Here is a 12,766-nt window from a genome sequence, read left to right on the forward strand (position 1 = left end):
TTAACAAAGAATGTTTAACTAAACAATCAATAGATTTTAAATTAAATTTTTATATACTTAATAAATTTCTTAACACTGACAATTTGGTCAAAACTATTTTGTCAATATTTAACATATGCCCCTTGACTTCATTTCTTTGAATGTCAGCTATATATAATCACTAAAATTGTTCTATTTTTAGATTAGAACACTGATTTGGAAAAGTCAACATCCAATTGATCTATCTCACTTTATTTTTTTTTCCTGATAATTTGCTTTGAGAAGAATGTCAGTTTCTTAACATTTCACACTCATTATTGTATATTACATGTTAAAATCACGAGATTAAAAGAACATTTGATATATATTTCCTATTGAGTCAAATTTAAATATATAAATTGAAACGAAGAGAGTATGTAAAAATTAAGTTATCATTATTTTTTTTATTTTCCATTCGATATTCAGAATTCATATTAAAGCTCTGATTAAACTTGGATCATGCACTGCGAGAATCATTTTGATGTGACGCTCTCAATATGATTTTCTTTATGTCATTTTGATGTGACACCCTCAATATGATTTTCTTTATATTCAAAGCTCAAACACAAGCATTAGTGAAACTGTGTCACTATTCAAGCTTTCTGATTAAGTGTGAATCAGTTTCACTCTGTATACCACTCATGTTGGTATGTTATCACTAGCTTACTAACAATAAAGAAAGGAAAAGAAAAAGGGAACATTCAATGCATTGGTGAGTGTAGTTTATCGTAACGTTAAAGGCAAAGGTAAATGGGCCCATTTCGTATTTACGTCATTAGGTGGGTTGGAGCCCACTAAGGGTGGTGTGGTGTGTGGTATATATGCCCACTTTTATTGGTGTAATATCTCTTGCTATAACAAAAACAATAATAACATATTAAGTATGATTTTTATAAAATGAATTTAGGGATGATAAAGTTATTAAGTATGATTTTTATAAAATGAATTTAGGGATGATAAAGCGTATGCAACTGTAACTCTTATAAAAGTAAAGAGATTTTTTGTGATACACGCTCGGCTTAAGAGAAACATAATAAAGAAGTAATAGAAGTACCAGAAATACCACAGCTCCCTCTGTAATAATTGAGAATTTCAGTAATGACTTGTGACCACTTTTAATGCTCTCTGACTCACTCGCTCTATTTTTCTATCCAATTAAAATGATTCAATTTATTTTACGAACTTCATTAACTTGGGCCCTATCATAGGTTTTTTTTGGAAGGTTGGGCCAATTGGGCCGTAATAGACATATGGCCCATCCATAATGAGGCCCATATTACAGTTTACACCTAACCAATTAATGTAGAGAGATTTCCCATGAGCACATATATCACAGTTTTTAACTAGTGAGGTTTAATTTTGTAAACACTAAGTGCGGATAATAACAAAGAAAATTATACAAACCTTATATTTAGAGAGACAATATATGCCGGATATATTTGGTGGATATGATATAAATTCATATAAGTTCATTATTGTTAATTGATATATTATATTTTCATGGTTAAATTTTTATATTTACTATTTTTTTTGGGACTTGATATAAATATTGTGGGTGTAAATAAATAATTTTGGGGGCATGTCATGTGGACATGTGAAATGGTGGAGTAGTTAGGAATCATTAAGGACGTGCTAACTGTAATGAAAGAACATGGGGTTCGTCTGCCCATAACTGTCGTTTTCTTACACTATTTTAACTTTTATACAAATCATTATTTTTGGGTAAAAAAAAAAACATTACGCAATGGATTGTTAGCTGTGATATCTGATTTTTGAAGAATATGAGAAAGGTAATTCATTGATTTTGGTTTCTTAAAGACTGAGTCAAATACTAGTACATTATAGTAATAATAGGATTACAGGAATTAATAGAGTAGGTAAGTCTAAAGTTTCAAGTTTATTTGCATCAGCACTTCAAATAGATCAATTATAGAGCCAAAATATCTCCAAAAAGTGTCTTTTTTAGGGGAAAAAGAATGTTGATTCTAAAGAATAATTCATCAATAACGAATAAAAAATAATTCTATGCAATTCTGAAAGGGAAAAAGATAATCTCGAATAGAATCAGTCAATTGTATTAACAATTTAAAAAATGTGCTCATTCTATGAACATAGTATGATGGCCATTGCCTTTTTTTCTCTCTCTTGGTCATATGACCTTCGCCTCCCAGAGACTTTCTTTAGATCTATCGATATAAATTATTATTCTGTTATTATCTCCCGTCCGTTTAACTGCTCCTTGACATATTTCTTGGAATGATCCTTGAATTATAGCAGGAGTACTCTCAATTGCCTTATCATGGGCCTCCTAGAAGCTTAGCCGACGAGTCTATAATTGCAAGAATGTGTATTGTCCACTAAAAAGGTTGAACTTGAACGTAATAATTTTCTGGCATGTTTTTTTTTTTTTTACAATGTCTCTTCAAAAAAAGTAACAAAGAGAAAAAGGAAAATTCCTTCCTGTTAAGATACAGTATGTTAAATTATAGTACTCATCTGTACAAAGTTGTTAACCTTTCTGCCACTACGAATACTATTACAATTGGTTCATCTATGAGTAAACATCTTCTTAAGCTCCCAAAATAGACCATATTTCTTCCTATTTTTGAGTCAATATAAATATCTTTTGGAACATCTCTTTAAGTATATAATCGAAGCACAGCAAGGCCAACAGCTGAGATGGACACAAGGCTTCCTATACAATATTTGATCACTTCATATTTTCCAGCTTCAAGTTGGGCCCTCATGGCATGGATTTCCTATTCACGTATCACAATATTAACAAAACGTAGTGAACTTTGGAGCTTCCCACTTTTAGTATAATATTATATAGACAGACAGTCCGAGCTAGAAGTAACTATGTCTAGTGTAGTTCCGCTATTGTAACCAAGAGAAAACACTTACTCGATCTAGCTTGTTTGTAAGGTAGGTGGTCCCTGTACTCTGCTTGGCAAGTTCATCGCGAATGCTTCTGCAACATGTTGCAATTTGGAGTGAACCACTACTAGATATTGATTTATTATGGAGTATACAAATGTCCATCATTATTAGTTAGGAACTCTAGAAAGTCTTACCCTCTTTCGAGATTTAAATCCAAACGTTGACCAGCAGTAAGCTTATCAATCTCATACCTATATCAGCAAATAAGTAATTCACAAAGTAGGCAAATAAAAGTAGAATCAACTTTCACACAATTGAAATGTACCTCAATTCAGTACGCACTTTCTCAATATCATTCCGAAACTTTTCAGTTTCATGTTGCAATAGAGACAGATGATTTTCCTGCAATCAGAGAACTTCAGATGTTAAACTCAAAATCAGTTTTTGCAAGTCTGGAAACATAAAAGCACAAGGCATTACAGTAAGCAATAATGATCAACAGTCCAACAAATAGAGTTTAAAGCTCCACATTGCATCATCACAACTTTTATGCATAAGATTAGGATCTATGACATCACATCACTCACTAATTAGATAAGGAGATCGAATGAACAACTCAGTCATATGAACAAGGTCGAACTTTCATTTCAAGCCACCAGACTTTCCGTACATACCATTAGTAAGGTAGCTTACTTTAGATTGCTCCGTAGTAGAAGATTCAACAAACAGCCTGAATAGCATAAGTGGATTGCTCCTTGAAGCTAATTCCTCTGATTAAATGGAGGAATCATGGACTATGTGACATTGTGATCCAAGGATTCAGTGTTCACATAATGTCACATAGTCTGTCATTCTTCCAATTGGCAAGATTAACTAGATCCTTTTGGTTCTTCGTTTGATCCGTTCATAACACTGTGGATGTAGCGAGCCTTCATTAAAGGATACACAATCTGATCCAATCAATAGCATCCTGGGAAAATGACTTCCCTAAACTTGGATATATTATTAGAACCTATCTGAGTAATCACCGAATAAATGATATTGGCGAGTTGTTTGGCTATATTCTGTGTTCACTTTCTTATGTAATTTTGAATCAAAGTACATGTATGAATTCACCTTGACCTAAATTGAAATCTTGAAGAATAGGGATAAGCTTTTCTGATAAAGGAATTTGTATCTGGAACTACAGAGATAGTTATTTGAACATACAACAACAACTACGCCTTGGTCTTTTGAGCATACAGTTTAAAGTCTAGATTTCAAGAAAATGACTAGGAAAAAGGGGTATCAAACTACAATCCTCAACTACTGGAGTATTTTTATGGAAAAACAATAGGAACTATTAGGAGCCATCTAGAAGAACTGTTAGAAAATATTCGAAGTATTGTGCTTAGCCATCTAAAAATGATTTGAGAGAACTTCTAGCAAAAGCTCTTTCTGACAGGATTTTGATCAATATGGCTGGCCAGTCCTTAAACTAAACAAAGTAAAAAGACACCAGGTAACAAGAGGGTCCAAGATAATTGAACTTTGACTGTATAATTGCAATCATTTCAAACAATAAATTCAGAATTGGAATATTCCCTCTTCCGCTGCAACTGAAAGAACATCGTGAAAAGTTTGTGATGTAAGTCTAGATAGTTCACTCAGCTTAGAAAAATTCAAACCGTAAATGTGAAGAATTTTTATGAATCAATATCTGGACTAAGAAACTTAATGCATCGATTAGGAGTTCCTACAATGTTTAATTGATGTAGCAAATAGGAATAACCGCCAAATATCCATGCCTCTCGATCCTAAGAAATACGTGCAGAGCCCTATGCAGATCCAACTCAAAACATACCTTAGAATCTCTATTTATAGCCTGATGAGAGGAGAAGAAGATAGAACCATTTATAACTGTCACATTAGGATTGCATCTTTTCACAAACTAAACAATGAACTGTTTGGCTCCAAACAGCATTCAAAATCATACATCTCCACGCATTACAATTTCATAACCAGATTAGACAAAGGTAGACTACTGGTACGAAATAGGCCGAGAAGAGAATCAAAAGGTTTACATTTGATATTTGATTAGTAATTATTCAACAAACTAGAAAAGAAAAAAGAGCAGATTGCTATATATCACATGATGAGACCTTCTGACAACTTAATACTTGAAATATATTTACCTGAGAATTTTGTAGTAGGGATTTGAACTTGGAAAGATTGGCTTCTTGAACCAAATCAGACTACAGAGACAAACACATAAAAGAACATTTTCATATTGGTACAACCATAGTGCATTGTTATAAAACCAAAAAAAAAATAATTTATTATCTGAGAATCTCTTACTTTCTGCATTTCGGCTAGTGAAACAAAAGAATTAGAAATATTTTCCAAGCTGTCGTTTAAAACCTCAGTGATCGCAGAAGTTATTGCCTCTGCCTGCTTTGAAGGTACACCTTGTGCTTCTAATCTACGAACCTGTAAAACATACCAAATCCTAATTATAACAACAACAACTCAAATCAATTTCAAGCAAGTTGAGGGAAATCCTCATTAGCAATGTCGCTCCATTTAAACTCATCTCAAACCAATATTATACCAGACAAAAAGTAACAATATATGTACTCGAAAAGGGCATAAATATATAACATCATATTAACACGAACAAACTAGAACATTGCCTAAAATTGCAAATTACAGTTATACCTCTCTGTAAACGCCATCTTCTATAACAACATTTTCACTGTAACAACTAGATTTTTTGTAGAACCAATCGTTCATATTGTATTATATAACACAATATGTATTCTCTACAACAGTATTTGCTTTAGCAATTAAAAAATATGGGACAAATGACCGTTGTTACAGAGAGGTTTGATTGTATCATATTTCAAAACAAGGAAATTACCATAGCTAATGTATCAACGAGAAAGGCACGTTTTCCATCCAGCTTAACCATTTGACACATCTGCCTATACCCAAACTTGTTATGAGCAGAAGATTTAGACGAATACGAACTGTAAAATTTGAAATTATATCCATCGGCTATGCATTGAGACCTATTTACAAGCAATGAAGCTGCATGAACATTAATGGCTACATTGTTAATCCCTCCCAATTTGGACAAACTAATACCGTAATTAACACCTAATGGAACCACTCGCTTAACAGCAGCCATTAAATTTCTTCAAAGTTTTGCTCGCATTATCCTAACAGAAACCTGGATTTTGCGAGCAAAAAAAAAATTAAAAAATTGTTTGATTCTTTCAGATACTAATAACTGAAAATGCAGCAATGAGAACAAATTAAGAAGAATTTGTAGTCAAATTCGGAGTAACTGATGAATCGTAAAATGTATGTAATATATATATATATTGAAAGGTGTGGACTGATAGAGAGAAACGCGAGATTCAAGCTAAGAATGGTAAGTGACTTGTGTTGGTTAATGAATTTTACAAGTTAGTTGTACATTGTTTATGGCGGAAGAAATTAATTTCAACGTCTTTTTGCTATCCTATAAAATACTATACACTTTATAGCTAAGTTTAGATAATTGTGTTTTATAGTTATTGTTTTATTTGCCACCGGAGGTTGTGGTTTATATATTTTGCTTGCCCCTTTGTATATTTCACTTGTCAATATATAAATAGGGCAATTTTGTTATGATTTTTTCATAAATCCTACATAAATAAGTATATACATAGCTTTATACAAATAAAATTATACAAATTCTAAATTTATACAATTCAAAAATCAAATAGCAAAAATTGAAGAAACTGTACTCGCAAATACAATTTTTTCTTAAATTATAAATGTAGTCATAATATAGGATAAATAAAATGTAGTCATAATATAGGATAAATGTTTGCTATTGTGTATAAATTTCTCGTATAGAGATATACCTGACCTTCCACATCCTTGAAAGATAAAAAAAAGTATTTTCGAAAAATTATGAGCTTAAATAGAAGTGTTCCAAAACAAGAATGAAAAAGTTATGATAAACACTAAACAAAGAATGTCAAAATATTCTTATATAAGAACATAAACTATAACAAAATGATACAATATTTTAAATATAATAAAACAAAAAATATAATAACATAGATCAAATAACAAAAAATCATCAAATTAATACAACTACTAATATGAAAAAATTAATGATAAAACATTTTAATCTCTAACGGACCTTGTTCTAAGATAAATAAAAGATTGAGTGTTTTCTTTTATGTACATATGACGTGATGATGTTAAAAGTTATATGACATACAAAATTTTTCAAATAATTAAATCACAAACTCTTAAATGATATTAATAACGAACTACACATTTACTTTCCTAAGTAGTAAATAATTACAAAATTCTCAACAAATACACATTGATAGAACTTTCTGCCAAAATTAAACATTTTAGAAAAATAAAATAAAATTAAAAAAGCACTCCTCATCCACAATCCAATGAAAAAAAGCCCAAAGAGGAAAAGCCCATTTTGGGCCTAATTTTAAAACCCGCCAAATTCACGATAAGAAAAAAAAAAAATGAAAAAGAAGCCAAGAGTGCTGCTAAGGTTCTTCTCGTTTTCTTCTGATTCCTACTCTCAGAGATACTCTCGAAATCTGTGAGTTTTTTCTTCTTCTTTTATTTGTTTTAATTGATGTGTGCTGCAGAATTGCTTATTCCCGTGTTATTTCTGGTTCTTCTATTTAATTATTGTTACCACCCCTTCAATAATTCATCTCCATTGTTAGGCAACTTCGGATTTCTCCCATTTTTTTTCTTTCTTAATTGTCCTATGTTAATGAGCTTGCTAGACTGTGTTAATAGTTATACTTTGATTGTGGAATAAACTGGATAGATTTGAACCGTCTCTCTTCATGAACTATCTTTTGGACTTGAGTTAGGCCGTTTCTTTATGTGATATCAGAGTTAGGTCAATCCATTTTTGGACTCCCCATCCTTGATCCAGTTATGCGTGGGTGTTAGATTGGTTTAGAGTACCACATTGATTAGGGAATAGATAGATGATCAGCATATTTGAACTTGGGCAATCATATAATGCTTTTTTTTTTTTTTGGGTAGGAATGGCCAATATACAACTGTGAAGGGTGAAAAAGGTTGAGAGTATATGAAAACAACAAAGAAATTGAAGCATGCAATCGAAGATTAACAACTTTTTCAAGCCCTTGTCTTCATCCCCTACATGCAAGAGTACAAACCCATCTCAATGTTGCATGGCTGAGTTCGATTATGGGAGGGTACAGCCAGAAATTCTGGTCACATACCAGCGAAGACCTCAAAATTCAATTTGGTATGATATTTGTTGTCACATTTCTCTTCAATCAATTGTTTCTTTTTTTCAGCCAACAACCGTTTAAGCACATCCGTTTTTAATAATCTTATAGTAGTAGTTATCATTTCCTTAACATGTTCATGGCTCAGTAACATGTGGCCGATATATTGGTGGGAGGCACTGGATCTTTCCCTAGCTCATATGCCAAATATCATAAACATTTGTAGAGACCTCAGAGACGATATTTTCATAGGCATGGACTATGTGACTGAAACCATAACTAGTAACACCACACCTGTAGATTTTGACAATACCAACTCCAGTTCATTTGAGTACCTCCACCTTACACAATATTTCTTAATTTTCTTGACCAAATTTAGCATAAAAATTTGTTTAGCATGTGTTTTAAGAGAAATTATACACCAGAGTTGTTGCTACCGTAGCATTATTGAACTTTTGTCTTTCCTCTTCAAGTTGTTTGCTTATGCTAAGCTGATTTTCCAGTGAAAAGAATGGTGCGTCAACTGATGAAGCATCCAAGGAAATAGACTCGGAGAATATTGTGCCAAACCTAGGGGTGATGAAGTCAGGGGAAGTTCTGAATAAGAAGAGAAAGTATGCCCAATTCTATTTGGAAATGGGTCAGTCTGATTTTTGTTTACACACTTGTACTGTCTGTGGCTTCAAGTATGCCAGAGGTGATGAAGAGGACGAAAAGTTCCATAAGACGTCTCACAAGAATTATACGCATGGTATTCCATTTAAGGTAATTCTGCAACAAATTCTGGTATTTCAAAATTTTCTGTTCTGCTTGATGATATACAGTTAGTAAAAAATTAAATTTCTATTCTACCATGCTTTGATAAAATGTCCAGGGTTGGCGGAATGAAAGAAACCTTCGAATTCCTTCACTTGAAATTGGAAGAATTATCCTGGTGCTGGATGATGACCCTCCTCCTCAGAGAAACAAGGTTTATATATACTATTTGGTTATGCATGAAAAACCATGTTTTGACTTTCACAATTGATATTTCCCTAGTTAATCGCGTTAAGCATAACTCATAGACTTAGAGATAAGCATAGCTCATAGACTTAGAGAGAGTGTTATTGACAGGTACAGGAAGTTCTGAAGATGATGGAGATGGAACTTGGAGATGGGTGGATATATCATCAGCTATGCAAGGTTTTGTTCTCTTGCAATTTTATGAAACTTATAGTAATAGAAAGCAAACCTCATTGTTGAAAATTATGCTCTAATCAACATCAAATCTCAACTGTCCAGCTCCTATTCTCTGCTAGGTTTTATTTTATAAGTTGAGTATTAGTTACTTGAGTTCAATGTGGTTTCGTAATTATCCTCTGACATTCAATTGTTGTTCTCATTTGCTGGCTAATTTTTATGAAGAATTCTCCCTTTGTGTGGTGGTTATGTGACAGGCTGAGTTTGACTAGCTCTGTGAATGAAACTCTGATATATTTGTCCTGTTAACAGGTGTATATGTTTATATCTTCCCAAAGGATATCTGGATGTCTTGTAGCAGAGCGCATAAAGAAGGCTTATAAGATTCTCTCAAAACCAGTGGGCAGCAGGTGTAATGTTTCACCTGAGAAGGAAGTGAGACGGACTTCAACCACACTCCAATTTGGGGGAGTGAGTTTCCAGAGGGAAATGATAGGAAGAAATCACTCAACCAGAAGTCGTGAACAGTCAGATGAAAGCGTCATTGGAATAGTCTTGTGTGAGAAGCAAGCTGTATCTGCATTATGTGGTATTAGAGCCATTTGGGTTACTCCCTCCAACAGAAGAAAACAGATAGCCAGCTATTTGCTGGATGCTGCTAGGTAACACCATTCACTTTCTCAGAGTTATGGTTCTTTGAGAATACGTTGCATCATGCATGCTTAATGAAGTTAAAATCTCCTGATCTTGTGTCTCATACTTTGATGAGCAGAACCTCTTGTTCCTTCTAATCCGCTGTGTTCTTAGTGTGCATGGTCTGGTTATAGAACCTATATTTGTTGTCGAAACTGGGGATAGGGTTAGACTATATAGAACCAGAAGAATAGACTGATTGACCGTGGTCATGTCAGAGCCGTCTATTGCCTGTTGGAGGTGATTGATTGGACCTTATACTGTACTTACGTAGTCTTCCACTTGAACAGGATTCTCTAAGCTTAAATAGAAATGCCCCTCAGAGGAGGAGTGAGCAAGGAATTGACTTCACTAAATCTAAAAAGACAACTGTTGTGGTTAAAACTAGTATTTTCTACTTTAGTTTCAATTAGAAAAGAAAAGGTTCATGAAACAAGACCACTGGAAAAAGGAAGAAATACAACTGTCACAGATCCAACAAAGCTGTTCTCATAGCTTGAATAGTCTAATGCTCTGACTTGACAAGAGTGTCTTTGTGAACTTGTAGCTGAATTCTTCTTCACTTGCACTTAATAATCATTTCTGAAAGGGGTCCTGGTATGCAAGTATTATCTTTGTGGTATGAGAAGATCCTACCACAGTGTGCTCCATCTAAATTGCATCACATTGTAAATATGGATGAGTACACAGTTTTTGTGTAGTTAATTTTTATATATATAAATATGTTACCTTCTCAAAACGAAAAGGGTAGTAATTATTCTCTTAAAATTGAAATCCCTCTTTGCCATTTGCAGTCTGGAATGCCTAAGCTCCACATATATTTTCATTGCTTCCTATTTACGTTTAGTTTGAACTAGCTTCTCATTTTCAGGGAAACTTTTTGCAAGGATTTAGTTCTTAAACGCTCAGAGTTAGCCTATTCTCAGCCAACCTCAGTTGGAAGGGCCTTCATCTCCAGTTATATGAACAGTCACTCATTCTTGGTTTATACACCTTTTTCTGATGTGCAGTAACAATTAACAACAACAACAACATACCCAATGTAATTCCACAAGTGGGGTCTGGAGAGGGTAGGATATACGCATACCTTACCCCTACCTTTGTGGGGGTAAAGAGACATCTTCAGATCTGTAGTAAGGATTTAAGAAATAGCTTGTTGATTTTTTTCAGCAAATTATATTTCAGCTAATCGAGTAATTTACTGGATAATCCATCTATGTTCATGTGTGGGAACTTAGTGATTTATTTGTTTTATGCTTTAACTGGAGCAACCAAAGCTATTCTTACCCAGTATAATACAGGTTTAAGATAAGAGTCTGACCACTCTCTGTTACATGTTTTACACTGAATATATTCGGTTATAATTTTCTCAAGAAAACATCAGATTTCTAGCAGATGGTCATCTTGAACTGGAAGTCAGTTACGTGGCTCCATACAAGATTGATTTACTTGTCTGATTTCTACCCGGCAGCTCTTCTGCAGGAAGACATCAAATTTCTAGCAAATGTTTCAGGCTGTATACTTGACTGTTCATTATAGCACAAAATCATTCTCTTTAAAACACGTTTATTTCTTGGAAATTTTCTGCTGCTGTATTCGAACAGTTGAAATTCTCATTGCTTTAGTCCTATTAGGTGCTTTTATCTCCCATTTGTCTAAGCTTCGGTGGATAGAATTACTGTGTACATATAAAAATATTGAATGTATATTAGGTATCCAGTTAAATAGTTGAGGCGAATGTGAAAGTTGTCCTAGGTCCAGTGTTGTTGAAGACTGGGTAGTGGGTACTGGACTTTGGGCCATTGGTGGTGGAGGATAACAGGACATTGTATGCAGGTAGCTGTGCTCACGATGATTTGTCCCTCCTTGGGGAGTGGGTGGGAGGGGAGGACACCATTTGAATGCCTCTCTCGAAGGCTTATAGACCAATCCTTACAAGATACTATAGATGAAATATGGCATGATGATAAGGTGGGGGGTGATGATATCTTGTTCCCTCTTGTTAGTGAAGTGAAGTTGACATTTGAACTATCTTAGATTTTGAAATTGTAATTTTGATTCCTTTTGTTTAAAACGTTCTGTTCTCATTCAAAGTTAACATTGTTGTATAGAATGGTAACTTTTAGTTAGACGATCGACATTTAGTTGGTGATTCTGCTGGTTGATGAAGAGATGGGGTTTTGTTATACATGTTTTCTTGGTATATGTGATATTAGTGCTCATGACTGAGACTTGAATGTTGGATTTTTGTGTTTTAGACTTTCAATAATGGATCTGGATCACTTGTTATGTGTTCATCCACTTGTACAGAGTATTAAAATGCATAACTTTTCATATGGACCCTCCTCTAGTAGTTGAATGATTTTTTCATTGCAATTTATGAACTGAATAACTTGTCCGTGTATATAAATTAAATTCTATAACCCACTACTCAACCGTCCATGTTTGTGTCTGAGTAAGTACTGACAGTTGCCTTCATTGAGTTTGATTAATGTGCTTTGCATGCTTTTCTCGAATCTCATATTGAAGCTCCGTCGGTGTTATGATATTATTGGAAACATTTGGTACTCCTGGGGTCAGATCATTTAAATTCCCACCGGCAAAATACAGCACTAAGCTTTTTTTCCTACATCACAGGAAGAAGGGATTGTTTTTTAATAAATATCTGAATGGCGGCCCTCTTGCTTGTACTTCAGGTAAATGCAGTCACATACAAA

General features: G+C 33.7%; 2 protein-coding genes across 2 annotated transcripts; one reads left to right on the top strand and one right to left on the bottom strand.

Annotated features, from left to right (window-relative positions):
• Positions 1–2,390: 2,390 nt before the first annotated feature.
• LOC107029449 (protein FMP32, mitochondrial-like) lies at positions 2,391–6,232 on the bottom strand. Its single transcript, XM_015230868.2, has 7 exons — positions 5,798–6,232; positions 5,236–5,367; positions 5,073–5,132; positions 3,224–3,300; positions 3,093–3,149; positions 2,923–2,989; positions 2,391–2,777 (listed from the first exon to the last, which is right to left on the bottom strand). The coding sequence occupies exons 1-7, from the start codon at positions 6,065–6,067 to the stop codon at positions 2,658–2,660; spliced, it is 783 nt and encodes a 260-aa protein (XP_015086354.1). The 5' UTR covers positions 6,068–6,232; the 3' UTR covers positions 2,391–2,657.
• A 1,185-nt stretch (positions 6,233–7,417) lies between these two features.
• On the top strand, positions 7,418–12,254 carry LOC107013038 (protein CHROMOSOME TRANSMISSION FIDELITY 7-like). The gene is made up of 7 exons (XM_015213027.2): positions 7,418–7,504; positions 7,966–8,194; positions 8,681–8,942; positions 9,052–9,147; positions 9,291–9,359; positions 9,669–10,018; positions 10,921–12,254. Exons 2-7 carry the CDS (start codon positions 8,037–8,039, stop codon positions 11,060–11,062), a joined length of 1,077 nt encoding a protein of 358 aa, XP_015068513.1. The 5' UTR covers positions 7,418–7,504; positions 7,966–8,036; the 3' UTR covers positions 11,063–12,254.
• The last annotated feature ends 512 nt before the right edge of the window (positions 12,255–12,766 follow it).

Source organism: Solanum pennellii, chromosome 1 (assembly GCF_001406875.1).
Source record: "Solanum pennellii chromosome 1, SPENNV200".
Classification (NCBI taxonomy): domain Eukaryota; kingdom Viridiplantae; phylum Streptophyta; class Magnoliopsida; order Solanales; family Solanaceae; genus Solanum; species Solanum pennellii.

Bases quoted from the DNA above. Each gene is read 5' to 3' on its own strand.
- LOC107029449 (XM_015230868.2), bottom strand. From the start codon at position 6,067: ATGGCTGCTGTTAAGCGAGTGGTTCCATTAGGTGTTAATTACGGTATT. The intron at 3,301-5,072 runs GTAAATATATTT...CTCTGATTGCAG, and splicing joins CCCTACTACAAAATTCTCAG to GAAAATCATCTGTCTCTATT. The intron at 3,150-3,223 runs GTACATTTCAAT...TTGCTGATATAG, and splicing joins AAAGTGCGTACTGAATTGAG to GTATGAGATTGATAAGCTTA.
- LOC107013038 (XM_015213027.2), top strand. From the start codon at position 8,037: ATGCAATCGAAGATTAACAACTTTTTCAAGCCCTTGTCTTCATCCCCT. The intron at 8,943-9,051 runs GTAATTCTGCAA...TAAAATGTCCAG, and splicing joins CGCATGGTATTCCATTTAAG to GGTTGGCGGAATGAAAGAAA. The intron at 10,019-10,920 runs GTAACACCATTC...TCTCATTTTCAG, and splicing joins TATTTGCTGGATGCTGCTAG to GGAAACTTTTTGCAAGGATT.